The sequence below is a fragment of the Prionailurus viverrinus genome, chromosome D3, assembly GCF_022837055.1.
Source record: "Prionailurus viverrinus isolate Anna chromosome D3, UM_Priviv_1.0, whole genome shotgun sequence".
NCBI classification, from domain to species: domain Eukaryota; kingdom Metazoa; phylum Chordata; class Mammalia; order Carnivora; family Felidae; genus Prionailurus; species Prionailurus viverrinus.
In genome coordinates, this window is record NC_062572.1 from 16532217 (window position 1) to 16560072 (window position 27856).

Consider the following 27856-nt stretch of genomic DNA (forward strand, 5'->3'; position numbering starts at 1 on the left):
CCCGCCAGTGCGCAGGCGCAGCTCCTGGCACCGCCTTTGCGCAGCCGCAGCCGCGGCCAGCCGCGCCCTCTCCGCGCTCCCGCACCGCGCAGGCGCCTTAGCGAGGTCCCGCGGGCGCGGGCTTGCCTTCCTTACGTCTTGTCGGCTAATGTCGCCGCAGCCGCCCGCGGCCCCGGGTGCTTGGAAAGCGGAGGTGCCGTGGAGCCGTGAAGGACGCCGAGAGCGCCGGAGAAGCCCGGCCGTGGCCCAGGACGGACTGACTCCTTCATCTTCAAGAGCCGCAGGCGCTGCGGAGACGGAAAGACAGGCACGCAGTGACCTTGGGGGCGGGGCTTACGCCGAGCTCCCGGTTTCTCGGGACCCAGGACCCGGACACTCCGCCCCCTTCCGCACGGACGCCGCTGTTGAGGTGCTGGTCTCTGGCCTGCGGACTGAATGCCCAGGCACCCGGTGGCTGCCCGGTTTTGCAGGACACGAGTCGCCCGCGGAGCGGAGCGTGAGAGGAGTGTGGCCTTTGAATCCCATGCTAGCCCCGTGATCCCTTGGAGCCTGCGTTGCTTCCTTGGTAAAATGGGGAGGGCAGTTCCAGAATCAGAGTCCCGTCCAACTTGACGCTGAGCCGTTGTGAGCTGCATCCGGAGCCCCAAGCGGCAGCTCCCTCGGCTTCGATTTCACACCGCCTACAGAGTCATATCTCAAAATCGTGTGGTTAGGAAGACCTGGGCTGCCAGGAATTAAGCGGGATTGGGTTTATCATCAGCTCCAGTTTTTTCCAGTTTTAGAGTTAGTTCCCACCTGCCCTAAAAGGGAGATGCTCCTACTACCATCCTGCTTAGAGAACTGCAGAGATCCCTAAGTTCCTTATAGCTCTCTGTCCCTTTCCCGTCAAGTATCTGTTGAATATTCCCACTTGTTTTATCACTTACATGTTGACTTTATAAAAAGTAATGCTCATGGTTAAAAAACAAAATGTGCAGAAGCTTACCCAAAAATACAAATTAGTTTTTCCTTCAGACCTATTCCTCACAGTTAACTCTTAATAAGTTCCTTGGACACCTTAAAGGGCTTAAGAACTATTTGTTGAACTAATAAATGTCTTTCAATGAATTTTCTGTGCCTGTGCAAACACATACATGTATGTACGTTGCCTTTTTAACAATATGCTTGGACGTTCTGTCATTTAACAACCGCGTGGTATGGTACGCGGTCATAGGGTTGTACTTTAACCACTCTGCTATTGATAGGCATTCATGTTGTTTGTAATGTTTTATGTAAACAATGTTGCAGGGAAGATCCTTGAACAGCTCATGGAGCGTCATACTCCAGTTTTGAGGGTTCTTTCCAGGAGCTAAGAATCGAGTGTGGTGATGGCAGAAAAACATGGGCTTGGAATCTGAAGGTACTACCTGGGAGAGGAATTACTTCATATGACCATTTAAAAGGGGTCCTTGGGGGCACGTGGGTGGCTCAGTCAGTTGAGCCTCAGTCTCTTGATTTCAGCTCACGTCATGATCTTTCTTGGTTCATGGGTTCAAGCCCTGCTGTCAGCACAGAGCCTGCTTGAGATTCTCCCTCTCAAACTTTAAAAAATTATTTTTAAAAAGTGATCTTTCTTGGTCTAGGAGAGGTTAGTGGGATCCCCTTTGATTCAGCAGTTCTAAGAAATACAAGGGAAGACGAAAGTGTCTGTGTAGCTACCAGGCAAGCACACTCAACCCTGACCAGCCACTGAGGCAGGAGGCCACTCCAGCTCATCTTCTCAACCTGCTCTGGAGTCAGAGGGACTTTGGTTCAAGTGCCACACCCAACATGGGGCTTGAACTCACAGCCCTGAGATCAAGAGTCGCATGTTCTGCCAATTGAGCCAGCCAGGTGCCCCCAAATGCTAACTTTGAAATCCTGGCTCTGTCCCTTAAAAGCTTTCAGATTTGGGATAAGTCACATCACATCTCGGAGCCCGTTTCCTCACAGAATAGTTGTGAGGATTAGAGAGGTTTGTAGATTACCTGGTACATACAGGCATTCGATAAACAGCAACTGATACCGTTAGCCACGGTCATTTTGCACTGGCTCGTTCATACTTTCAGCTGTTTCCTATTGTAGATACCTGTTGCACACATTTCCAAGGCAGCCTCTCGAAACCAGGCTACAGGATACTTTTACTCAAAAGTAGAGCAGAGTTGGCCATTGTGAAGACCAGATTCCTGACTTGCCTGCACGTGTCTTCTGGAAAGGAACAGGCATTAATTCATTTAATCAGTAACTAATGAATGCTTACTACTTACTATATGCTACAGGTTATAGAATAGAGCCTTTTTTCTCCAGGAGCTGTCTTATCAGAGGTAAGACATACTCCTAAGGAATTAAAAATACAAGACAATGCAATAGATAAAACAGCTGTCAAATAAGCAGTCTAGACTTCAGAGGAACAGAGCTATCACTTTTAGCTAGAATGATGGAGAAGAGATTTCATTATAAAGGTTTCATGATGGAATTGGAACTTACAAGCCTTGAATGATAGGTGTATTTAGACAGCCGCTGTCACCGCCTGTGAGAATCATCAATTTTGGCTTTGAGAGAGAATTCCCTATAGGCCAGGATATGTGCCTGGTGTCCCCAAAATGAAACAGCATTATTTCCTCTACAAATAACGTTTTACATTTATTTAAAATTTTTTATTTCAACGTTTATTTATTTTTGGGACAGAGAGAGACAGAGCATGAACGGGGGAGGGTCAGAGAGAGAGGGAGACACAGAATCGGAAACTGGCTCCAGGCTCTGAGCCATCAGCCCAGAGCCTGACGCGGGGCTCGAACTCCCGGACCGGGAGATCGTGACCTGGCTGAAGTCGGACGCTTAACCGACTGCGCCACCCAGGCGCCCCTACATTTATTTAAACTACAATTCAGCAGGGGCACCTCGGTGGCTCAGTCAGTTAAGCATCCGACATGGTTTTGGCTCAGGTCATGAGGTGGAGCCCCGTTTCGCACTCTGTGCTGGCAGTGCAGAGCCTGCTTGGGATTCTCTCTCCATCTCTGTCTGCCCCTCCTGCTGCTCTCTCTCTCTCCCTCAAAACGAAACGAAACGACACAAAATGCTCCACTACATACAATCCAGCTTTGTTCTGGTAGGGAGCTAGGTAGGTAGGTAGGTAGGTAGAGTTAGGTAGAAAGGGACAGAGAGAAAGGAAGAGAGAGAAAGAAACTATATATGAACATGGATATAAACTGTGGGGACCTGAGGTAGCATCAGTATGCACCGATGAGAAACTTGGTTCCGCTGTTCTGAATAGCCAGTTTACAGATGAGCTTTTGCGAGGCCACCTGTTTTGCACAGTAGTCTGGTGCAAGCATGCACGGTGGATTTCTGCTGCTGAGATTTCAGGGAGGTTACTGCTGAAGCCCAGGTGTGCAGCAACAGCAGGAAGGGACAGATGCAAAGGACAATATGCAAACATCAACCAGACAAAGCAGCATTGCAACCAAAAAAAAAAAAAAAAAAATCACAGAACTTACCTGGCAACTGGAGTCAGGTGCTAATTCAGAAAACACTTGCGTGCCTACTAGGTGCCAGGCACTGTGCTGGCACCGAGGACACAACATGAGCCAAACAAGGCCCATCCTCGTGGAGCTTACGATACAATAGGGCAAGACAAGTTGTTCCCTCCTTCAGCACATGTCTGAGCGCTTCCCTGTACCAGGCACTGACATAGGGGAAGCGACAGCAATAAATTAAACTTTAAAACCCCTGCTTTCATGGAGGTGACATTCTGGTAGGGAATACAAATATGTGTCTGGAGACAAAGGAAGAGTGGGGACAGCAGCAGACAGAGGCTCACGGGAACAGAGTGACACCATGGAGTGGGCAGGTGTGCTCCTTGGTCAAGAGGTTGGGCAGTGAATGAAAAGACGGTGGTGGTGGTGGTGGCGGCGGTGGGAACAGCAGCGTTGAGTGAAGTTTTTCAAGGTCACAGAAGCAGAGGATAGGCAGACAGGCGTGAGGATTGAGTAGTAAGGGGTAAACGTGGGCTAAAGGCACTACAGGAGAGGCAGGAAGTATGTCACCAATGGGAAGGCTGGGAGGATAAGGAAGAGGGGACCTGGAGCCAGAGGCCTTGTGGCAGTCAGCGGTGACCCCGGGGAGCAGCGCGAGAGATGAAGGTCTGTGGGGCAGAGGTCTGGAGGGACCTGGCTGGTCAGCAACAGAATCTAAAGTTGCTGACACAGGTAGTGAGGGAGGCAGACATGTTCCATGGTGTAAATAGGTAAAAGCAGGTAGCAAGTGAGAATTCAGAGCAGGCAGGTGGACTGAACGCCAGGGGCTTTAAAGAAGCCAAGACGGGACACTTCCAACACACTGGTCCCAGGGGGAAGGAATAAAGAGAATTTTGATGGAACTGGAAATCAGCCTCGATTTCTTGCCTACATGCTCGATACCATACTGTGAGACTTCGCAGTGGCCAAGACCAAGTGAACATTAAGTTCCTTGGTTGCAGGGGCCATCCCGGTGTTCTCCGGGACCTAGCATATGGCAGGCACTAGTGTCTGTGGCATTAAAGTGAAGCCACACAGAGATCTGGCAAGTTGGAAGGAACATCAGAAACAATGTAGCTAGGGGCGCCTGGGTGGCTCAGTTGGTTAGGCGTCGGACTTCGGCCTAGGTCATGATCTCACAGTTTGTGAGTTTGAGCCCTGCGTCGGGCTCTGTGCTGACAGCTCAGAGCCTGTGGCCTGCTTCGGATTCTGTGTCTCCTCCTCTCCCCCCACCCCCCGCCCCGCACTTGTGCGCTGTCTCTATCAAGAATAAATAAATCCAAAAATATATATTTAAAAAAAAAGAAACAATGTAGCTAAACTCTCTTATGTTCGCTTTCTGTGGGGTGTGGACCAATTTTGGGGGTCTGCCACAAGAACTACAGGGTCAACCCCCAACCCACCCAACCAAACACTTCAGTAGGATTTCTCTCCCCTCATCGTTTATATTAGATTAGTGGTTTTCTTTCTTTTTTATTTAACGTTTATTTTTGAGAGAGAGAGAGAGAGAGAGAGAGAGAGAGAGAGAACATGAGCGGGGAAGGGGCAGAGAGATGGAGACAGAGGATGCAGAACATCATGACCTAATCCGAAACCAGGAGTTGGTTATTTAACCAACTGAGCCACCCTAATGCCCCCTAGATCAGTGTTGTTGTTGTTGTTGTTGTTTTAATTTTTAACGTTTATTTGTTTTTGACAGAGAGAGAGCATGAGCAGGGGAGGGGCAAAGAGAGAGGGAGACACAGAATCTGAAGCAGGCTCCAGGCTCTGAGCTGTGAGCACAGAGCCCGAAGCGGGGCTTGAACTCACAGGCCGTAAGGTCATGACCTGAGCCGAAGTCGGACGCTCAACCGACTGAGCCACCCAGGCGCCCAATCGGTGGTTTTTGAAGTGTGGCCTGGGGACCCCCGGGGCTCCCTGAGACCCCTTCAAAGAATCTGCAGTGAAAACATTTTCTCTTAATACCAAGATGTTACTTGCTTTTTCCACTCTCGTTCTTACCCAGTGGAGGTTTCCAGAGAGCCTACGTGACATGTGACATCACAATAGCTTGAATGCAGGAGCAGACATGAAAATCCAGACATTAAAGACATGTGAAGAATGTAAAACAAAGCTTCTCTCCTCACTAAAATGGCTTTTGTTTTGGAAAACTTTGTTATATTTGTTATGGTTACTTATGGTAACACGTAACGGGTTTATTATTTTTAAAGGAGTACAACTTACAAAGTTGACCAGTTTAGATGTGTATGGTGGTAAATATCAATAAGGAAGAGATACATACGCAAGAGCTCTTTGGGGTGTATACTTTCAAAGTGTAAAGAGTTCCTGAGGCCAAGATATTTGAGAAATGCTGGATTAGATACTGCTACACCCTGGCTTCCCACCCCCTTTACGGGAGTCCAAATGGTAAGAAGGCTCAAATCCTGCTTACGACCAGCTTATGCCATCTCAACCAGAGAAACTGGGTCTCAGAAGAGCATCAGAAGGTGACTGGTGTATTGCATGTGGACACACACAGGAGTGTCACACAGAAATCCCACAGAGGGAGTAATCCTTGGACCAGTTTTTCCAGTTTCCTGAGCTTCATTAACACCAAGACTATCCTTCCACCAGACAGGCTGCAGGGAACCCTCCTAATACAACTGAGGGGCAGCTGGGAAACACCCAATGAAATAACTGGGCTCCATCTCTTATGAAGAGTAAAACCCAGTCATTCCACAGAACTACATGCCAACAACTTGCCTAGTTTCTTTTGCTGATGGCCCTGGGGCCTGGTGACCCAACTATCAAGAAACATAGATTTTTCCCAGTTCTGCAGCCAACTGGCCACATGTACCTCCACTTTCCTCCTCATAAAACAAGGACCAGTCCCTTCTGGCCTCCCACGCACCACTCTAACGACGACAGTAGAGGGCTATCTTGCCCGGGGAACCCTGGAGACCCCGTCCCCGTATGGACACGCTCCTCACTCGGCATCTTACACATCCAAACACAGCGGTCATCGCTTCTCAAAAATAATTTCATTTTTAAGTTCATAAGCTTTTTAAAACTTCGGGCTCACAAAGTTAACACAGCATCTGCCGACTCCAGCCCCAGCAGGGACTCCTGAACAAGAGCTCAGGACTTGTGACACGCCACTGGAGTAACAGTGCCTATGGCTCAGTCCTTTCCCATTGACATCCCCCATTTCTCTCTTACCCACCATGCAAGTACCTCCCGTGTGCCTGGCCTCATGGAGCATGCTATCTCGCTCACTGCAGACAAGCCTGTGACTGTCCTTGTCACTGTACAGATGAGGACATGTGGGTTCAGGTAAAGTAACGTGCTCTGGGCCACCCGACTTAACATTAAGTGAAGGGTCAAACCTGCCTTGATGAGTTCACACAGCTCCACAAGAGAACACCATACAGCACGAAAGCACTGCCTGCATTTCCTTGAAAACATTTTAGAACCTAGATGTTTTTTGAGGCTCTTCCTGTTTCTCCCTATTGTTCTCATTCAGAAAGGCTTGAAGCAATTTACCACATGTCCACACACAACCACACTTAGAGAAACATTCCTAACCACCAATCTTGTTTCAGAATCTGTGCTCGGCAAAACGGGGTCTTCAAATCCCTGCAAACAGAAGAATCAATCCTTCAGGTCCCTTGCCCCTCTCCCGAGCTGGCATCACAGCAGTGAGCCAGAACTTACCTGTACATTTGGTGCCTAGGTCTGTAAAGCATGTCATTCTCTCCCCACATTTTAAACTAATCTCGATGCCCATGATTCCAGAGGTGCCTGGAATCAGGTGAAGGGGTGAGAGGCTCGGTTTAGTTTTCCCTGGGTTAGCTCAGGGCATGTCTTTCAGACACGTGAAGAGAAACATCGGAGTCTCCTCCTTCGAGATTGCTGAAAGTCTTAGAAAATAGCTGTCTTTCCTAAAGCAAGTGTCCTGTGAATGGAGTGAGGTACTGACCAGCCAGCAGGGCATCCAGGTAGAGTCCTGGGCCAATCACCCAGAGCCACTCAGCCACTGTTGGCCGTGTGGGCCAAGACGTGAAGGGGCTGAAGGCCCTGCTACAAAGAAGAGAAAATGCTTGTACCTAACTGACCATCACAGAAGAGAGAAGCCAAGAATATCCACTCTGGGGACAAACTGCCATTTATTAGCCATATGATCCCAGGGGAATGACTTCTCTTCCTAAATTCCTTCCTCTGGAAAACAGTAACCACAAGAGAACCTACTTCATGGGTTGAGGAGATTCAATGAAAAAAAATGCCAAATGTCATCAGTTATAATCACTATTATAACATTGAGAACAAGAGATTCTTAGAGCTTCCATCCCAAATACCTCATTTTACAGATGAGAAAACTGGCCCAGAGAAGTCCGACGGCTTGCCCAAGGTGAAACAGCTCTACCAACCACCAGGGCAAATAGTTTTGCTTCTCTGCTGCCAAGCTCCACTTCCTTCGGGATGTCCAGGGCTGCTGTTTCTAGAATTGCTAGGCCTCCCTCCGGGTCGAGAGGGTCTTCTGTGCCTGCTCCACTGTTCTGTGACAGCCCTTCGAGGCTCATTTCCCAGGAACCCACGCCCTCCCTGCAGACTCAGGGAATGCAATTCAACATGCTCCGGGAGCCTTTGAGTCATCTCTGTCTGTGAATCAACCTCCATCCATCCATCCTGAACAGAGAGATCTCATCCTCCTCCAGTTTCTGGAACAGAACCTGGTGTTTTTCCTTTAGATTTTGCTTACTGAGTGTCTTCCACCTCTAAGTACATCAGATTTCCCTCCCAGTTTCATACTGGGGGCTGAACGTCTGAGATGGACATAAGCATCTATTCTGAGATCCTGGAGGAAATGCTGAAGACTATCCCTCAGGGGCTTACCAGAGCTTTTCCAGCCACACCCCCCTCACACAGAAACTTCATCTGCCTCGCCAGAGCTAACTGGCAGAGGTGACCACATGTGCACACAGCTTGCTGGACATATGCCCCAGGGAACTGAGAGGACACTGCTGACCATCTGAATCCCAGAAGCAGGGAACAGTTCCCATGGCTACCAAAAGCTGCACCCATTGGCTGCTTTGGCTATTGGGACTGACTCAGCTGACCTCTCAAGGTCCCTTGCCGCCCTGTGAGTCTACAATTACATTGAGCCAGCTGAGACCATGCCTGCTACAAGAAAATAGGAAGTCCTATGACATATAAGGCTCAGCGTAGAAAGCAAGGATTTCATCAGAAGTATCTCAGCGGTCACCTTGTCTTATTTATCAGAAGTGCTGAGTCACAGGGCTACTTTCTACCTTTGCTGCATTAATAAGCCAAGCCTTGCTTTTTTTGATAGAACACTTTAGACTTTTTACAAAATGAGCTCGCTACCACATTTAATCTTCCTTTCTTTTACAGCTCTGACCAGTAATTTCGGTAGAGGTTTATTCCATACTGTGACCAGGGACACAGCCCAGAAAAACTTGCGTCACTGGGCCCAGAAGGGCGTGCTCCGTCAGACAGGACATGTGGATCACGAGCCTTCTAAGAACCAGGAGGAAGGAAGTCATTCATAAAGGAGACAGATGCTGAACTGCAACTTTTCTTTCCTTCGGCAAGTCCTCTAACTACAGCAATGTGTTTCTTTCTTACTCCGCAGAAGGGATGGACTTCTCTTTAACACTTGACTACCAGAAGCTCCCCTACCTTTCTGAGTCAGGACAGAACAGGCAAGTGGCCAATTCAACCCCTGCCTTCTCTATGCTCAGTGAAATCACAGGACCCAACCTCAGGACAGAGAAGTGCATAAATCTCTACGAGACTTCCAAGAGCAGGAGAGATGCCCAAGAGTCAGAATGCTGCCGGTGCTCACAAGAGCGTTGCAAGTGTCGCCTTATTCCTGATGCACAAAGCTTCATGTTTAATGGATGCTTGGAGATTTTTATAAATCTGCTTGTATCGAGATTAAATCAAAGCCTTTATTAAAACATTCCTCCTTCAAACAACCTGCATTTAAACCAATACCCCTCCTCGACTTGTGAATTGCCAGGGCATTGCGAGTATGTCATGTTCACCTGACAGGGGTCAGATCCAATCGGGCCACACAACATGGCAAAGCCACGCCAAGACACAGCACACCAGGCCGACCTCCACGGTTCAGTGCCCCACTCAGGATCTAGGCAAAGGCTAGTAGCACTGGCTCCCGAAGCAGAACTCAAGCACAGGAGAAGAGGATCCAGAAGTCTGACCCCACCTGTTCCAGACCCAGCCATGCTCAGCCGGATGATCAGCTCTTGGCTACCACTTGGTGAGGCTCACACATGTGCTTTTGTCTCTTCTCCAAAGAAAAGGGTGAGAGATGGAGGAGGCAATTTTCAGTTGTGTGTGGGTTTGATTTAAGGCTTTGGCTGTGGTCTGTTCAAATATTAAAATACTTTCTGGGAACGCCATCTCCTAAGCTCCCCATCGGAACAAACGTATTTTCAAAAATGAAAACATTGAACAAAGAGGTGGAGCCCGGGGGGCGGGGCCTGGGCCTATCAGGTCAGGATGGTGTCGTCCACCTGCTCTGTGGAGTCGGCCTGGCTGGCCAGCTTCTTCAGGGACCTTCGGTTGCACTCATTCAGCACCTCCAAACTGGCCACGTCCAGGATCTTGGAGAGGGCCTGTGGGGAAGATGGAAATGAGGAGACGTAGTCAGAAAATACAGCTTCAGGTTTCTCCAAGCCAAGGCAAAAATGAACATTAACCTCAGAACTAGCACTGCTGTGGACTCTGGCAAAATAAGGGAGTCCGATGGATCCCTGGGAAGCCAAGAAAACCACACCTCATGCTTTTCATGTGCTGAGGCGGGGAGTGGAAGGGCTTTCAGTGCTCTAAATATGGTGGGGAGAAGAGTACATGAACAGGGCTCCCTCCTGGGATCCGTTCCACACATTCAGATGCCAAGTGAGACTTTATTTGGATTTCTCCAAAACAGGGCTCTGTTGCCGAAAGAAGCCTGAACACCACAGGAACAGAGGAATGTTTTCAGGCACTAGACCAGTCACCTGACCACAATCTGCCTCTCAACACTCAGCATGTGAGGTGGTGGAATATGATGCTTAAAGACTACCATGCAGTAGAGCCGTGTGCCGAGCACCCACAGCAGGCCCTGGAGGGACACCCCAGTCCCAGGCTCCCACCTGAAACACCTCTTCGCCCTGCCGCATCTTGAGGAGGTTGACGATCGCCTGGTCACTGTAGGCTCTCACGACAGTGTTTTTATCCTTGGTGTTGTCGAGAAGAGCCTTTAGGATGGGTTTGATGGCCTGGGGGTCCAGGGGAGGCAGCGGGTCCTTGTTGGCCCACCAGATCATCTTCTCAGCCACCAGCCTGATGTCACTGGATGGGTTCTGCAGACACTAAGAAGACCATAAGCTTTTAGTTAGGCACATCCAATCTGTTTTTCAAGGAAGCCCAAATTTCTGCCCTGACATTCCCTCTTCATCCAGAAACTGACCCCAATGCTCGCTTCCAATGGCTTCCTTTCCCATCTTGGGGGGGTGGGGGGGTGGGCAGTGACAGGTTCTGACTCAGCCCATCTCCTTCTCCCACCTCATCTCATGCTACTCTCTCCCTTTTTCTCACTACTCTTGGTCCACGCAGGGCTATCACTTCCTCGGGGACACCAAGCTCCTTCCCGCCTTCGGGCCTCCGCCCTGACTGGTCCCACAACCTGGGATGTGCCTGCCCGGGGGTCCTCACATGGTTGGCTCCTTCTCCTCCTACAGGCCTCAGCTCAAGTGTCAGCCCATAGAGGTCTCCCATAACAACCCTCTCTAAATTAGGGCCCTCCTCATCCCCATAGGCTTTTTGTGTACCTCCAACTCTACAGATCTTGTCTGCTCCATGCACCTCTATGCCTTGAGGGTCTAGCCCAGCGAGGTACACAGAGGATCTTCAGTAAACAAACACTGATGAACAGCTGCATGCAAGGTGATGCTGTTACATGGGCTCAATCTAACAGGGGCCCTGAGAACTCTCAGCAGGGCTGCAGGCGTCTGCAGGATGGGGCAATCCCCCTCTGGAACCTCACTATTCAAATTGAGGTCCACACACCAGCAGCACTGATACCGCCCAGGAACTGGTTACACAGGCAGAGTCTCAGACTTAGCCACACCTCTAAAAATGCAGATTCTCGCTCTGATTTGTGTGCACAATTTCTGAAAAGCTCTGAAAAGGCAGCAGGGTCCCCAGTGTCCAGCTCCCAGGCTTTCCTAATTGACACCTTGCAGCCACCTGTTATATTATTATAACAAAAATAAGCGCCATGCCAGCTAAAAGGAGGCAGGGAAGAAAAGACTTATTAAGATTTGAACCCAGCACGAATTCGGGCCCTGCGTCAGGCTCTGTGCTGACAGCTCAGAGCCTGGAACCTGCTTCACATCTTGTGTTTCCCTCTCTCTCTGCCCCTCCCCCACTCATACTCTCTCTTCACTCTCAAAAATAAACATTAAAAAAAAAAAAGGTTTGAACCCAGGTCTGTCCCAAATTTTACTAAATCCAGATGCCTGGAAGGAATACCTCAGATAGTGGTTCTTAAAGTCTTATGTGCAAAATATATAAACAGCTCTCAAAACTTCAGTATTAGGAAAGAAAAAACACAATTTTAAGAACAGCAAAAGACATCAATAAACACTCTACCAAGTGAATGTGGGGATGGCTAATAAGCACATAAAAATTGTTCTACATCAGGGCGTCCGGGTGGCTCAGTGGGTTGAGTGTCTGACTTGATTTTAGCTCAGGTCTTGATTTCACAGTTGCAAAATCAAGCCCCAAATCAGGCTCCATGCGAGGCACGGAGTCTGCTTAAGATTCTCTCTCTCCCCAGCTCTGCCCCTCCCCTACTCGCACTCAAAAAAAAAATTGTTCTACATCATTAGCCATAAACAAATGCAAACTAAACCACAATATGATACTATAGTACACTTTTGAGAAAGGATAAAATTAAAACAAAAAAAAAAGTTAAAAAAAACACAACAAAATAGTGATTCTTAATTTGATTTGGGGTTACAGGTCTACTTGAGAATCTGACAAATCAGGCACTCTTCCGGAGGAAAAAAGCACACAGAATCACTTTGTGTTCCACTCCCAAGGGTTCAGAGACCTCCCAGAGCTCTCCGCAGAGAACTCCTAGAACACAGTCAGACAGCACACTTCCAGTGTTCTTTGGACATGGGTCCTTCTCACAAGCCAGGCTGCCCCTACTCACCTTAATGAACAGGCTGGAGAGTTTGGCTGGCAACTGTCCTCCCCCTGTCTCAATGTGATGCTTCATCAGGAATCCCATGCCCCGGATCCCGCTCACTGCGATGGGGATCTGTGGGGACAGGAAAGAGCTGGATGGCACAGCACCCTGCCCCTTCCTCGGAGCAGCAGGGCCAGGCTCTGTCTCATCCCCAGGAACCTCCAGGACACTGGCCCCTCATATAAGCACCCCTGCTACACACACACACACACACACACACACACACACACACACACACACACAACTTCACATCCAAGACTCTTTGACAGCTTTCTTGCAGACAGCTTTCTTTGCTTCCTGGCTATGAAGCAAACAAAGCCTGTGTGCACTGCTTCCCACGAACAGGGTTCAGAGAGCTTCTGACATGGAAGGGACCTCTAGACACTCCTACTAAACTCCTCATTGTTTACAGATGACAGAACTGAGGCCCAGGGAGACCAAGTAGTGGTCCAAGGCCACAGAAAGTTACTGGCAAAGGCAAAATTTGAACCCAGGCCTCTCACCGCCCAGTCTGCAGTAGAGCCCCTCCCCCGCCCCTTGTGCAGTGTCAGCAAGGAAACAGCTGTGGAATTTGGGCTAGGGAGGGGGAGAGGGGTGTGGCTGCCCCAAAGCCTTACCCTGTCTGCCATGGCATTGCTGAGGATCATGTCCTGAACTTCACTGCTATACCTGCCCGCACAGAGTCTGCCGGGAGCCACGTTCACAGCCACAGACAGTGCCAGGCTCCGTCCATGTCGAACCATCCAGTCAATGCCAGACACATCCGCTGAGTGGAAGGACACAACTGGGTCAACCTATACTTTACACTATGCCCCTACCAGCCGTGCAGCCCCCAGGCCTACCCAACCTAAGCCCAATGGAAATCCCAGTCCACTGCACACGGACCGCTCTGCCCCATGTGACACGTTATGAAGAGGTCTCTCTCAAGCTGCTTCAGACTCGCAGCCACATTCCCCGAGCAGAGACGTAAGGGACTATAGGACCACTGGAAACTCCATTTTGTTTTAAGAGCTGGATTCCCCAAGGAGAGACTAGCTGCCAGAAGACCCCCCCCGAGAGAAAGGGGAGACAAGGCCCTGCAGGGGGTCCCCAGTGCACAGTAGACCTACCCAGCAAGCACTGCTGAAGGACAGCGCTGAGCTCCTCTTCAGTCAGAAAGGCACACAGCTCGCCCAGGCAGCCAGCCGAGGAGATGCGAGTGTTGTCCTGACAGAGCACAGAAGGGAGCAAAAGCTGGCGTGAGCTGCACCACCAGCTGCAAGGTCAGTGGGGCCAGCAACTGCCCAGGATGGAGGGCAGGGGAGAAGGCAGAACGAGGCGACTCCAGACTCCTGTCCCCACTCCAGGCACGTGCGCTCCTGCTGCCAGAGCGGGACTGCCATTCATGGCAGCCGCCACTAGGCGTGGAGCGAACAACCACACACCCAGCACTTCTCTCAATTATAGAAAACTCCAGTGTGCATGCATATGGTAATCATCATCACAATGGCAATAATACCCGTATTTACGTAGCACCTCTCTTCTTAGAAAGTCAGAACATTTTCCACGTATTAGCTCAATTACTATCAACAGCTCTGGGAGGCAGCGAGGGGCGGCCCCTGCCCACATCACTGGACGTCACCTAGAGAACCGCTCTGAGCTCCTTTCCTTCCAGCCCCGCTCCCCTGCCAACCTTGTGTGTCATCTTGTGTCCAGAGCGACACCCTGGAATCTCTCTACTGTGTCAGTGCCCTAGCACCACCTCCTTATTCAGGTTTGTCCTAGGAAGTCAGAATGAAGCCACTAATCAACCTAAGGAGGACAAGCAAAAGCTGAGCATTTTCTGTCAAAATCAAAGCCAGATACACAACCTGCTCCCTGCTGTTCCTCCCTAGCCAACTAATCACGGGATAGCAAGGGAGTGGATTTTTAAGATACATACTATGTTATTAATAAGTGCCAATCTGATGTGCACACAGACCACAAACCAACCCACCAACCAAGGACTAATGACCTGCTGAGTGGCTAATGCCAGGCTGGCACCCTGGTTGGCCACCATTGATCCAGGGGAAGCTCTGAGTTGGGGGGAAGATGGTCTGACCACAGTTTGCACCTCTGAGCTCCAGGCAGAAACCCAGGTGCCAAGCAAGGCTAAAGCTGGCTCTCTCTGACGCCCACTCTCTCCAACAGGATCTATTTTAAGCTCCACTGTGGTGAAATGCAAATTGGCCTAAATACTAACTTTTGCTTGCACTGGGCATGGCCCTGTAAAAACCCTCACAGAGAAGGGGGGGGCTCTAGTCAGGGAGCAGCAGTTGGAATGAGGCCAGATTTCCACAGCCGTGGTAAGCCCAGCAGCAACAAGGGCTGGCCCCACTGAGTGCGCTACAAGTGCAAACCATGTGAACCCACAGGCTCAGTCCAGAGATTAACCCCACAACAGAGGGCTGTCAGGGGAGAAAGAGAAAATTCTTATCTAGACTCAGTCGCTGGGCAGCCAACGAGTACTTAACACACGCTTCCAGGCTGGGGAAGGAAGGGCCGTGCTGGAATGGAGACAGCACCGGGGGTCCCAGAGCTCAGACTGTGGCTGACTCCACCTTGCTAGGGCATGGCCCCAGGCAAGTATCACCCTCTCCAACAGTGCTAAGACCTCCGACCTGGTGTCCCAGACACCAGGTGCCAAATTTCCTTTTTATTTTATTTAAGGTGAGAGAGAGAGAGAGAGAAGGCAGGAGAGAGGCAGAGAGAGAGATCATCCCAAGCAGGCTACAAACTGTCAGAGCAGAGCCCGAAGCAGGGCTTAAACTCACAAACCGTGAGATCATGACCTGAGCCAAATAAAGAGTTGGATGTTTAACCAACTGAGCCACCCAGGCACCCTCCCAGATGCCAAATGTCTTAAGGGCTGTGACCATGCTTGCTTCACCTCTGCAATAGACCCTTTGTCTCAGCAAATGTTTCCTGAACCAATAAACAAATGTCTTCATTTTACACACAGGGAAAGGAAAGGCAGAGAGGGAAAGTGGCTCGTTTAAGATTACATGGTAAGTTCACAAGAGCTCCTTACTTTCCTTACTGTGAAAACCTTACCTTCCTTATCTGTGAAACAGAACAACCAATACCAACACTACCCGCCGTCTCCCTCACAACCAAATGCCTGTTAAACCATAAAGAGTGATAGGAGCATCAGGAATGATTATTACCAGTGAGCAGGCAGCAGTTCTTCTAACACAAAACAGACATGTCGACCAAAGCAAAGAGAAGGGGAACCAGTAGAGCCCACCAGCCCTGCCATCCACCTGCAGCCATACCTCGTCGTGTCCCAGCATGCTCAGCAGGAGCGAGACAATGTTTTTCCGGATGACCACGTCCACTTTGGCCCCTGCTCCCTGAATCACAAACCTCAGGGCCTGCAGCATGGTGTCCCTACAGAACCAACGCATCCAACTTAAACCTCTCGTTCTTCTTCACCACTGCTCCCTCCCACACAGGCCCAGCCCGGCCCCAGGAGGCTTCAGCATCCGCCTGGCCTCCTCACAGCCACAACACTGCCCCAGCAGCACCTCACCTGACACCTGGGTCTTCCATGACACGGATTCCATTCAATAGCTCTGTGAAAAGGGGGTCCACCTTGATGTGGATGGAGATGAGCTTCCCCAGAGCATCAGCAGCCTTCAGGCGTACCCCCCGGTTGGAGTCCTGCAGGGCTTTGGTAAAAGTGGTCTGCAGCTGGGGCAGGAATGGCTTCAGGGCAATCCCGACCTGTTTGAGAAACCCACATAAGAAACCACGGGTGTGGTGGAGTCCAAGGCCACAGTGTGCAACAGATACGAAATCAATCAGAAACCACCATGAGCTCTCGCACACAGGCTAGGAGTAGATACTCCCGCAGAGAGGGCAGCCAGCACGGACAGGTCCTGCTCAGCCCCGCTATCACCACCTCCAAGGGAGCCACTGGTTGGCTTAAGTGGAGACCAGTCCACACGGACAAGCAACTTGAAACCTCTATCTCCAAATACATGAAAGAGCAGCACAGGTGACGGCTGTCAGCCCCACCAAAGACCTGTTCCAATGCCAAGACAGGGCAACGGACCAGGTATGTAAGGGCAGGTATCATCTTCTGAGCAATAGATATGCAAGCTGAGCACGGACACTGAGCCCTAAGAACAATCCTATGAAACAAATGACCTCAGAAAGTCACCCCTCCCAAGAGTGACCATTTACTTCTTCCTAAATGGGAAAAACCAAAGCAGCTGTTTGGAAGTGTGAAAATACTGGGGTCAGGGGCTGCAGGCTGCTGGGAGGCACACCATGGAGTGAAGCTGGTAAACGGGAGGTAGGAACCATCTGGCCACGGAAGACATTGACTCATGGGCCTATGGGACAAATTCTGGGAGGAAAGGGCTCCTTTTGTACACAGAGTTCTAAAACACCACAGAAAAGAACAGCACAGAACACAGGTGAAAATGACACTTAATTTTTTAAAAAAGATACTATCTTCCATAGAAGAAGGCCGATGCTCACAATGCCACATCTTATCTGGGAAGACGCTCCCCACATCTTTCCCTCAAAAGGGGCAAAAAAGCTACAAATTTTAAGCTTGCTTTTGTTTCCAAATCTCGAGTAAGAATTCAAAAAAAAAAATTGTTTTTATAACAACAAATCTCAGTTCTTCTTATAATTTTTTTATATCCTAAAGGACTTAATTACTGCCCTGTAAAATGTCAGAAATGGTTAACATGCTGGCTCTTTGCTTCTTACACTTTTGGCAAAGACTGAAGTTACTCCAGCTGCTCTCAAGACTTCCTTTTCAGTCCCTCATCAGACCCTTTGCATCCCTCTTTATGAGGCAGCAATAAAAAAACGGAAATATATGTAAACTGTGTAATTGCAATTATGCGGCCTTGGATTTTCTCCTTTGAACCAACAGTTCTTCAAAAAACACCAACGAGCAGGGGCGCCTGGGTGGCTCGGTTGAACGTCCAACTCTTGATGTCCAGCTCTTGATCTTGGTACAGGTCACAATCTCATGGTTTGTGAGTTCAAGCCCCGCATCGGGCTCTGTGCTGGCAGCATGGAGCCTGCTTGGGATTCTCTTTCTCTCTCTCTCTCGCTCAGCCCCTCCCCTGATCTCTCTCTCAAAATAAATAAACATTAAAAAAAATTTTTACAACCCACAAAACAGCAACTAGCATTAGTCTGGCACGCTCAGGATGCGTCAGGCACCACCTGACACCACCTTCTCTAGGCCCCACAGCTCTTCATTGGCAGGCAGCAGCAGCAGCACTTCCAAATCAAGGGTGAGGGCACAAGCTCAGAGGTTACCATACTTTCCCAAGGTCATTCTGGCACAGTGTGAGTCTAGCGTCTAGCATCTCGACTCCCTCCTCTGCCATGCTGTTTCTCCATAATAAGCTCACCGTGCTGCCACATGACACCAACTGGCAGACAGATCAGTTCTTGAAGACCCAAATGGACCAAGAGGTGAATGTGTCAGTGGCTCACCTTGGCCAGCAAGAGGCTGAGTGTCTCGAGCAGGGCTGCCTTTACGTTCCAGCTGAACCGGTCCCCCAGGATGCGGATCAGAGGCCCAGTGATGCTGACCACGGAGGGCCTCAGGGCGTCAGCTGAGGTCAGGCGGATCACCAAACCTAAAGCTTTGGCCGCTTCCTCTTTCTGTTCCGGGCTGCCAGTCAGGACGCCCTCCCGCAACACTGGAAGGATGGAGGTTACTCCCTGACGAGAGAACCACACACGACAGTCAAATCTCAAAGGCACTGGGTCCAGGGGTCTCCTATCCAAAGCACGCACCCCTGTCAGCCATCCTCTCTGTGATTCCCTGACAGAGACTGCTTCTGGTGCCAGGGTAACAGCCTGAGAGGGTGCCGGCTGAGGAACAGTCTTGACAGGGCAGTGATGAGAAGGTAACAGCTCTGGTGGGCCTAGCACACATAGGTACACCTGCTGTCTCCTCTGTGACTCACTTGCTCTGGCCGTGGTGGCCTCCACAACTTAAACTGAAGGCAGCACAGACCCTATCCCCATACGGCCACCATGGGAAAGAAACACGCTTCCGTGAAGGCCCTAAGTCAGCTGCTCTACCACAGACCCGGGACTGCGGGTGGAGGTGGAGGAAGGCCATATGCCCACAGCACCCTCACGAGGCCCTGGCTTACCTTCTTTGGGAGGCAGAACCCTGGCACATGCTCGCCTTTGCTCTCATTCCCTATGAGCCGGATTTCTTTGTGTAGTTCTTCAATTAGTGCCAGTTGGTTGCCAGCATCGAGCTTCTGTGGAAGGCCAGGAAAAAGCAGAGAGGATGTCAGGGTTCTGGGTACAGCCCTCCCAAGATGGCTTCAAAGTAATACCTCAGGGGGAAGAGTGTGGGGGGAGTATAAGAAAGACTGGCCATGGATTGATAAATGCTGAAGTTGGCTGACAGGTACGTCATGGCCTATTTTAAGAGTCTAATCTTCCAAGCGTCTGGCATGGTCTATAATCAAAATCTGCTGCAGCCAGCAGTCCCCTCACCTTGGTGATGGCATTCAGGGCATCCCAGCTCTCCTCCAGAACCACCGGGCTGGAGTCGTTGAAGAGGCGGATCAGGCCGGACACCAGGCTCCGCAAGTGGCTGGTGTAGTCAGCCTTCGAGCGTGAACAGTAAATGTTGAGGATGATGGCGGCAGCCTGCCTCATGCCCACCTCAGGGCTTCGGGTGGCTTCCAGCAGATCCTCGATGATGATCCGGTGCCCAGTATCATCCTCTACTGAGAGGATCACAGCCTGACAGTTGGCCATCTCCTGAAACCACAGGGGACACCCAGACTGAGCACAGCTCCTCAGGGGCAGGCCAGGACAGCTGACAGAAAGCTGCCAGGAGTAATCGTGACACTCACCAGCTGCTCGTCCGGAGTCCCAAGTTTCTCCTTCAGGGCCAACATGACTGCTGGGAGGATCACTCCAAGGTGACGGGTCAAGGCGTCGCCAGCCACAGACGAAAGGAAAGCCAGCACCCGGGTGTTGACAGGCGGAGTCGTCAGCTGTAGAATGATGAACAAGGTCAGCTCAATGAATGCCGCTCCATGCTGGCCACCGTGCTAGACTCTAGGAGATCCCATGGCCACTGTTGAGGGCTAAGTGTCTGCTCCAGGGCCCCCTGCACCCACCACCAGCCTTCCCCAACATGTGAGTCCAAAAGGTCTCCATAGCAGGCCTGGAAATAATCATGTAGCCGCAGCCAGGGGGTGCTTGCTGCAGGGTGGGATTACCTTGGGCACGAGGTAGGGAAGCACCACACGACTCTTGATGGCCATAACTTGCTTCAGACCATCCAAGGCAAATTCTGACACTTCCTCATCATCCTGCACAGGAGCACAGAGGGCAATGCTGAGGAGCTGGCTCCTGTCCCCACCTCTGCTGTCTAGACCAGCCACCGCCAACTTCCTTCACCACTTTCCTCCCTTCCTCCTACCGCACCCACATTTACTGACTATCGAAGGAGAAGCACAGAGCCAAATCTGAGCCTGCTGCACCCACTCCCTTGGGGGGCCCACACTGCGGCTGCCTTGGCAGAATGAGCCCCCCTGCATTTTGCTTCTACAGAGACAGTAAAAGCCAAACTGGTAGGTGTGTGGCAGATCCACTCACCAGCTGCTTCAGTAAAAATGGGAGAATGTCCTCCAGAGCCTGGTGGCCGATGGTGGAGTGCAGCTGCTCGAAGGTCTTGGCCGCCGCTTCTCTGACCTCCTCCAGAGGGTCACACAAAGCCTTCCTCGCCGTGGGTACAAGGGACTCAGAGAAATACAGCACCTGCAACGGAATCCGTGCACTGTACCTGATGCAGCAGAGGCAAGGAAGGAGTGGAAGCAACCAAGGGGAGATGGACGAGGACCTCTGGCCTAGCCAGGCCACCAGCATCCCTTGGCTTGACTCTTAACTTAGTGGTTCTCACTGAAAATGAGCAAGCATACGAACGTAGAGAGGATATGCAGTCTCCACCTGAGGAGTCGGATTTTAAGTGAGTTCTCCAGATACTCTCCATCTCCCACGAGAGCTCCTTCCCACGGTGAGGCCCTGTATGGCATGGCTCCCTCTCCCCTGATTCTTTCTTTGGCTCATCCTCTTGGAAAACTCCCAAGTCCTTCAAGACTCAACTCAAAAAATTGCTTCCCTGTGGCATCTCTGGGGCTACTGTGGGGCCAAGGATAGCTCTGCTCCCTCTGGAAACGGTCCCCCCGAAGCAGAGCGCACTACAAACAGAAGCTGGGGACTGATTATGTATCGGCCTCACCGCCGGCAAGGTCTCAGCCTTTGAGAGGACTCAGTAACTATTCAATGAATCACAACTCTAGTTGGTGACAGAATTTATTTACATTCTTTGCCAAATGCAAACGTAAACCCCCAGTGAATATAATACTTCTACCGATACACTCAGCAGAAGGTGCCAGTAGATCAGAGAATAAGCAATGGCCACATGCTTAACATTTCTGACTAGCCAGCCACTTCATAACTTTTATGCCAACTGAGAGCCCTATGCCTGCTCAATCTGTTTCCCAGGCGTGTTTTGAGGATCACCCTCAGAAAGGAAAGTTGAGTGCAAAGATCACCAGCCCCCTGAAAGTGGCTGCTATGGGATGGTAACATTGTTGGAAACGACACACTTCCACCCACTGGGAGCGTAACACTCATCTGCTCTGCTCCCTGTAAGAATGTGTGCAGCCCTCCCGCTCCCACAGCACCAGCACACGCACATGTGCACGGCCTCCCTTCCCTGCCAAGGACACTGCACATTTTAACTGTAGTGCAGTAGTGACACAAAAGGGATTAAACTGGAGAAGCCTCAGTAGTGGTGAGAAAAAGATCATCACCAATTTCTATGGGCCACTCAGGAGTCCCTAGTGATACGGCTTTTCCTGGAACCTGCCCCCAGCCCTCTGAGTCAGGTCACCCGCGAGGCCCTAAGAAGACACTCACAGCGTCTCGGCTGGTGGACTTCATGATCTCGCTCAGTCCGATGCACACACCCTGCCTCTCGTCGCTCTTCTGAGACCTCAGGCCTTCCTCAAGGATGGGGATGATTTCTGGCAGGATTTTCTCCCCTAACTTCCGGACGAGATCGCCCAATGTCCTTGCTGCAATCTGTCAGCAGAGATCAAGCCAGGACATCAATGCCCTACAAACCCCAGGGCACCTGGAAGACAACTCCAGATTGAAGGCCCTGGACTTAACTTCCCCAGATACCGTTAGCCCTGAAGAACCGCCAGGGTGCTTGCAAAACACTAAAAAATACAATTATTTCTTTGTATCACACACACCTACACAACCTAAAGCAAGAGCTGGCACCTTCTATATGAATAGGAAACTTATCAGATGCTGCCTGGTCAAGAGTCAATTTCCCTAAATTGATAACTACAGCCTAGAAGTCACCTCACCTCATGCTCTTGTCCAAGGGGAGCTGAACAGGGCACAAATGTTTTTAAGGAAAAAAATAAACGATCTCCCCTGAGGCCTCACACAAACCCTTCTTTAGCCAAATATGCAGTTTGCTTGCCAGAGATGGGGGTTGGGAGTAGGTCAAAGGGGACTGCCAGAAGCAAACATGAGCCCAGGCTGGGCCCCTCCTCCCAACCAGAGAACATGCCTGACCCAGCCCCTGCCCCAGCCCAGGTCAGCCTCATCTCACATGCTCACCCCTGTTTCTCATTCCAGACCCAGCAGCCCCCGCCCAGCTTCTGTTGGCTTTTGCACATCCTGCCCTTGTATCTAAAGCACTATTCCCCTGGTCTGGAATTGGCTTTCATCACTACCTCACCTGGTGGGTACTTACTCATCTTTTATCTTCAAGCATCATTTCTTCTGAGAAGCTTTCCCTGACCCCCCCTCCCCCACTGGTCAAAGGCCCTGTTACACACATTTGCAGCACCACGCAGCATTTGCTATAGCTGTATTTACATCTGTCTGTGTGATTATTTGATTAACGTCCATCTTCTCTACCACAGTGTAGCTCATGAGGAAAAGAATAAGGCTGCTCTTCTTCTCCATTACATCTCCAGGTTTTAGGCCCCTGCTTAGCACATAGTGGTGCTTAATAAATATTTGTTGTGTGAACATTAATAAAAGGAAACCTCCTTTAGAATGGAGTCAGGAGGCCAGAAAAGGGCACTCCCACACCCTACCACTCTTCATCAACTACAGACCCAAAAGGAAAAGATGAATGTTACAGACTGAACAGGAAAAAGCATATACTTTACTAGCCCAGCAGGATGAAGGAAGATTTTCCTCCTCCACCGGCCAACAGCCCAGCCAATGAGAGACAGTCACAACTGAGCCAATGAATAGCCACTACACTTCAAACTCCCAGTTTACTCCAAAAGACTTTTTGTTTATAACAGCCCTCCCGACACCCTCCCTTCCCTCTTTTATAGGGTGTTCCACTCTTTTGTTCAGTGGACTTGACTATAGTTTTGCATGGCTTACATGTCCCAAACTGCAATTCTTTGCTATTGCCTCAATAAATCCATCTTGAAGGCAAAATAACTGGCTGTTTTATCTTTAAGAGTAACTGTTAAATGACTAATAAATAAATGTTCTCTTAGATAGGGGACTCTAGGCACCCTAGCCTCTGATGCTGGGTCAGAAGCAAGGTCCAGTAAACTTACGGTTCTCTTATCTGCACAGGTGCTGGCTAGGAAACCCAGCAGCAGCCCAAAGAGAGTAGGCAGGATCTCGCGCAAGGTGCGGGGGGTATTAGAGACCACAATCTTCCAGACGTGCAGGGACGCCTGCCGCACAACCAGCTGGGTGTCTGAGCGGCCCATGTAGAGCCCTGCCAACACCCGGTTCCGCCGATCTACCCCCAGGGCAGTGATGATAGCCTACAGCAGTGGAAAAGAAGGGAGAACGCAGGGTGGTGAAGCCTCCGGAGCATGAGTACCAGGGCACATCCCTACCACCACTACCGGTGGAAAACCAACTCGAGGTGCGCACCTTATTGGACTGGGCAGTTCCAAAATTATCATCTTCAGAGGCAGTTTCTGTGGTCATCTTCCCCGTGACCCCTGAGATGTGGAACAGGAGATCCCCAAGGAGCTGAACAGAGCTAAACCTGAGGAAGATGCCAATAACAGAGTCACACAGTTGCGAGGGGCAATCTTGGGGGACAACTGAGCACTGGGCAAAAAATATACTGGAAGGAAGTGCACCTAAAATATTCATGGTGGCTACAAATGTCCATCGATGGATGAATAGATAAAGAAGATGTGGTATATATATACAACAGAGTATCACGCAGCAATCAAAAAGAATGAAATCTTGCCATTTGCAACTACGTGGATGGCACTAGAGGGTATTATGCTGAGCGAAATTAGAGAAAGACAAGTATCAAATGACTTCACTCATGAGGATTTTAAGATACAAAACAGATGAACGTAAGGGAAGGAAAACAAAAATAATATAAAAACAGCAAGGGGGACAAAACATAAGAGACTCTTAAATATGGAGACAACAGAGGATTATTGGAGGGTTTGTGGGAGGGGGGATGGGCTAAATGGGTAAGGGGCATTAAGGAATCTACTCCTGAAATCATTCTTGTACTATATGCTAACTAATTTGGATATAAATTTAAAAATAATAAATAATAGGGGCTCCTGGGTGGCTCAGTCAGTTAAGCGTCTGACTTTGGCTCAGGTCATGATCTCGCGGTTCATGAGTTTGAGCCCCACATCAGGCTCAAGGTCCAGTAAACTTATAGCTTGGAGCCTGGAGCCTGCTTTGGATTGTGTCTCCCTCTCTCTCTGCTCCTCTCCTACTTGCACTGTCTCTGTCTCTCTCTCAAAAATAAATAAAAATTTAAAAATTAATTATTAATAAAAATAAATAATAAATAAATAAGTAAAAATATATTCATGGTGGCTATCGTGGAATGAGAGAAGTTACAGACAATTTTTTTTTTTAATTTTAAGAGAGAGAACGTGTGCATGCACACAGAGGAGGGGGGTAGAGAGGGAGGGAGAGGGGGAGATGGGGAGAGGGGGAGAGGGGGAGAGAGGGAGGGAGGGAGGGAGGGAGGAGAGAGGGAGGGAGAGGGAGGGAGAGAGAGAGAGAGAGAGAGAGAGAGAGAGAGAGTGAGTCAGTCTCAAGCAGGATCCATGCTCATACCAAATCCGATGTGGGGCTCAATCCCACGAGCCTGGGATCATGACCTGAGACAAAATCAAGAGTCAGGGACATTCAACTGACTGAGCCACCTAGGTGACCCTAGATTTTTGTTTCTTTACACTTTCCCATATTATTTTCTTCCCAAGTTTTCTACTAATGAAGACATATTACTTTAACAATGGGAAAAATCAACATTTTTTAAAAGCATAGGTGAAAGTTTCTGTAATAAAAATTACAACGAAGAGGGAGAGTACACAAAGAAACATTAACAGAAAATCAGGAATGCTGATCATCAGAAATGATCATCACTAAGAAGAGGCCTAGAAGGATAAACCTTACTTCTCTACAAACTAAATTAGGTTTATTGTTTTTAATGACTACAAAAATCATAGTCCTATTTGAAGTGAAGATTCAAAAAAACCCATAAAGGGGCGCCTGGGTGGCTCAGTCAGTTAAGTGTCTGATTCTTGATTTTGGCTCAGGTATGATTTCACAGTTCATGAGTTCGAGCCCTGCATCAGGCTCTGCACTGGCATCGCGAGACCTACTTGTATTCTTTCTCTCTCTCCCTATCTGCCCCTCCCCTGCTTGTGCATGTACATGCACAGATACACACACACACACACACACACACACACACACACACACACACTCCCTCTCTCTCTTTCTCTCTCTCTCTCACACACACACGCACACACAAAATCATTAAAAATATTTTTTAATAAAAAAATAAAATTTTCATACAAACTGAAGAACTGAATAGAGCAAACTTTTCAAAAGAGAATCAGAATAGAGACACTGCTACATGAAACTGGAGAGTCACACTGAGTGCTTAAGAGTGAGAGTCTAGAGAGAGTTGAAAAGAGTTCTCAGCAACATTCCTGCTCCTCGTTTCTCAGAGTTCCCAAAACGCAAAGCCGGGGCCACTGGGTCTTTCCACCCGAGTCCTTGCCTTATTCTCCAAAGATCATCAAAGAGGCCTTGCTCCAGCTGGGGCAGCAGCAGAGCGATGGCTGTCTCGGCGTACATGGAAATGACCCGCTGGCCTGCACGCAGGGCAGTGTCACGCACAAACTCATTCTCATCAGCAAGAGCCTGTGCAGACAGAGGGTGGGTCAGCCAGGGCTGCTTCCCCCAAGGCACCAGACCCAAAGGAAATGGGACTCCCGGAACAGCAGGATGAGGATTCTTGCCTCCTAGTCCCAGCTGCTAGGGAGCCTAGACTCCAAGGAGAGCACATGCACCCTGCCCCCCTCAGTAATGGTACCCTCAGCATGGTCCCTGGTGCCTACTTTGAGGATACATGGGATGATGGGCCCCACATAAGGAGTGAACTTGTCCCCAAAGGTGATGGGCAGGTAGTTGAACATCATGATATAGCCATCTCGGACATGGGGTGCAATGTCCACTTTGCTGGCTGTAGCCACGATTTCTGGCATCAGCTTTTCCAACTTCTCCACCCCCAAGCCAGCCATGACCTCGGCCAACCCTGTAACAAAAGGACAGAATGAACTCGCTGGATCGGAAGGATCCTAGACAGCATTCCTGGTCTGGCCCCTGGGCCTGCCCTGGCCTCACCTTGTGCAGCGCCTGAGCGATCCACAGAGCTCTGCTCATAGGTCAGCGTCTCCATAAGCCATGGCAGCAAATCCTCAAAGCACGACTCCCCCATGCCCTTCACCATGGCCCCAAGAGCCTTTGCAGACACTGTCCGCACCTGCCAGGTAACCAAGAACCAGGATGGTAGAGTTGCAGCGGCTCAAAACCAGGTGCCCGCACAGGAGCAGGCAGGGGCCCCTAAGGTCTCCTTCCCTTTACCAGACAAATGCAAAAGCAGCTTATAGAGAATTCCCAGGAATCAATTTTCTGAGGAGTGGGCTAAAATAACAAGCTCCTGCCCGCCTCTCCTCCCAGACTCACCTCAGGTACAGGGTCCAAAAGAGAGGCTTTCAGGCCAGGCGTCACGCTTGGCAGGTAAGGAGCTAAGTCCTGCAACAACACAAGAGGTGACTCAGGTGGAGGCCTGGCTCCTGCTTCCTCTGGGTCCTGTTCCGGTGTGGCCACTGACCTCACCATTCTGCTGACAAGGAGAGCGCAGCAGGGCTGCTCCCACAGCCAGCAGGGAAGGACAACTGGCAAGGAACCCCACTAACTGGTACCCCAGATGATCACTCAGGAAACCTGTGAGGGATCTGAGGCCCACCCTCAATGGATAGAGAGAGCCCCCAACTAGAGTTCAATGCTCTTCCTCCTCCTGACCTTATCTCAGGACCAAGGCTTGTCCAGCCTCTGGAATCTAGGAAATTATTTCTGGCACTTTCCCTTCAGAACAGTGTTATCATCTTCCCTTTCTTCACCTTAAAAGGTTTATGTCTCTTGGTATAGCATTCAGCTTTAGGGAACAGTTTTAAATATAGAAAAAGCCTTATGTTCGCTGTAGCATCATTTAAAATAGCAGAAAACCTTGGACAGTATAGGACCGACAACAGGATTATATAAGTTATGGTATATAAATGTATCAGAATATTAAAGAACTATTTAAAAACCAATTTTGTGAATAACTCATTGTAACTTAAAAATCAGCCTATGTTTAGGAATATAATTTTTTTGATGTAATAAAAAACATTAGCAGTAACCATTTCCATGTTGGAGAACTACAGATACAATTTTTTGTTTCACCAATTTTCCCATTTCCCAAATTCTCTAGGACTAACATGCCTTGTCCACTTTATCTCTTGTGCCCATACCCTCAGCCAGCAAACTATGACTGTGGGAGACAGTGAGCTCACACATGCAGGCCCCTGGGAGCAGGTAAAGTAAATCTCCCAAACTAGGCTAATTTCCTCTAATTTATAGGCTTACAGAAGTAAAAGCTTGGGATGAGAACTGCAAGCAGAGCAGTGGCCACTTTGCCCACATGGGG

At 49.7% G+C, this 27856-nt stretch overlaps 1 protein-coding gene across 2 annotated transcripts in view; it reads right to left on the reverse strand.

The window, feature by feature from the left end:
* Positions 1-9464: 9464 nt before the first annotated feature.
* GCN1 (GCN1 activator of EIF2AK4) overlaps positions 9465-27856 on the reverse strand; it is a 58991-nt gene continuing 40599 nt past the window's right edge. For both annotated transcript variants that reach the window (XM_047828454.1, XM_047828455.1), the window contains 20 exons: positions 26854-26922; positions 26512-26650; positions 26226-26422; positions 25886-26028; positions 23764-23881; positions 23436-23651; positions 21751-21915; positions 20425-20586; positions 20046-20138; positions 19674-19817; positions 19309-19578; positions 18954-19067; positions 18283-18513; positions 16346-16539; positions 16089-16203; positions 13905-14001; positions 13413-13561; positions 12760-12867; positions 10691-10909; positions 9465-10171 (listed from right to left, as the gene is read on the reverse strand). In XM_047828454.1, the coding sequence (XP_047684410.1) occupies positions 10046-10171; positions 10691-10909; positions 12760-12867; positions 13413-13561; positions 13905-14001; positions 16089-16203; positions 16346-16539; positions 18283-18513; positions 18954-19067; positions 19309-19578; positions 19674-19817; positions 20046-20138; positions 20425-20586; positions 21751-21915; positions 23436-23651; positions 23764-23881; positions 25886-26028; positions 26226-26422; positions 26512-26650; positions 26854-26922 (3069 nt within the window). In that variant the 3' untranslated portion in view covers positions 9465-10045. The remainder of the gene's footprint in view (positions 10172-10690; positions 10910-12759; positions 12868-13412; positions 13562-13904; positions 14002-16088; positions 16204-16345; positions 16540-18282; positions 18514-18953; positions 19068-19308; positions 19579-19673; positions 19818-20045; positions 20139-20424; positions 20587-21750; positions 21916-23435; positions 23652-23763; positions 23882-25885; positions 26029-26225; positions 26423-26511; positions 26651-26853; positions 26923-27856) is intronic.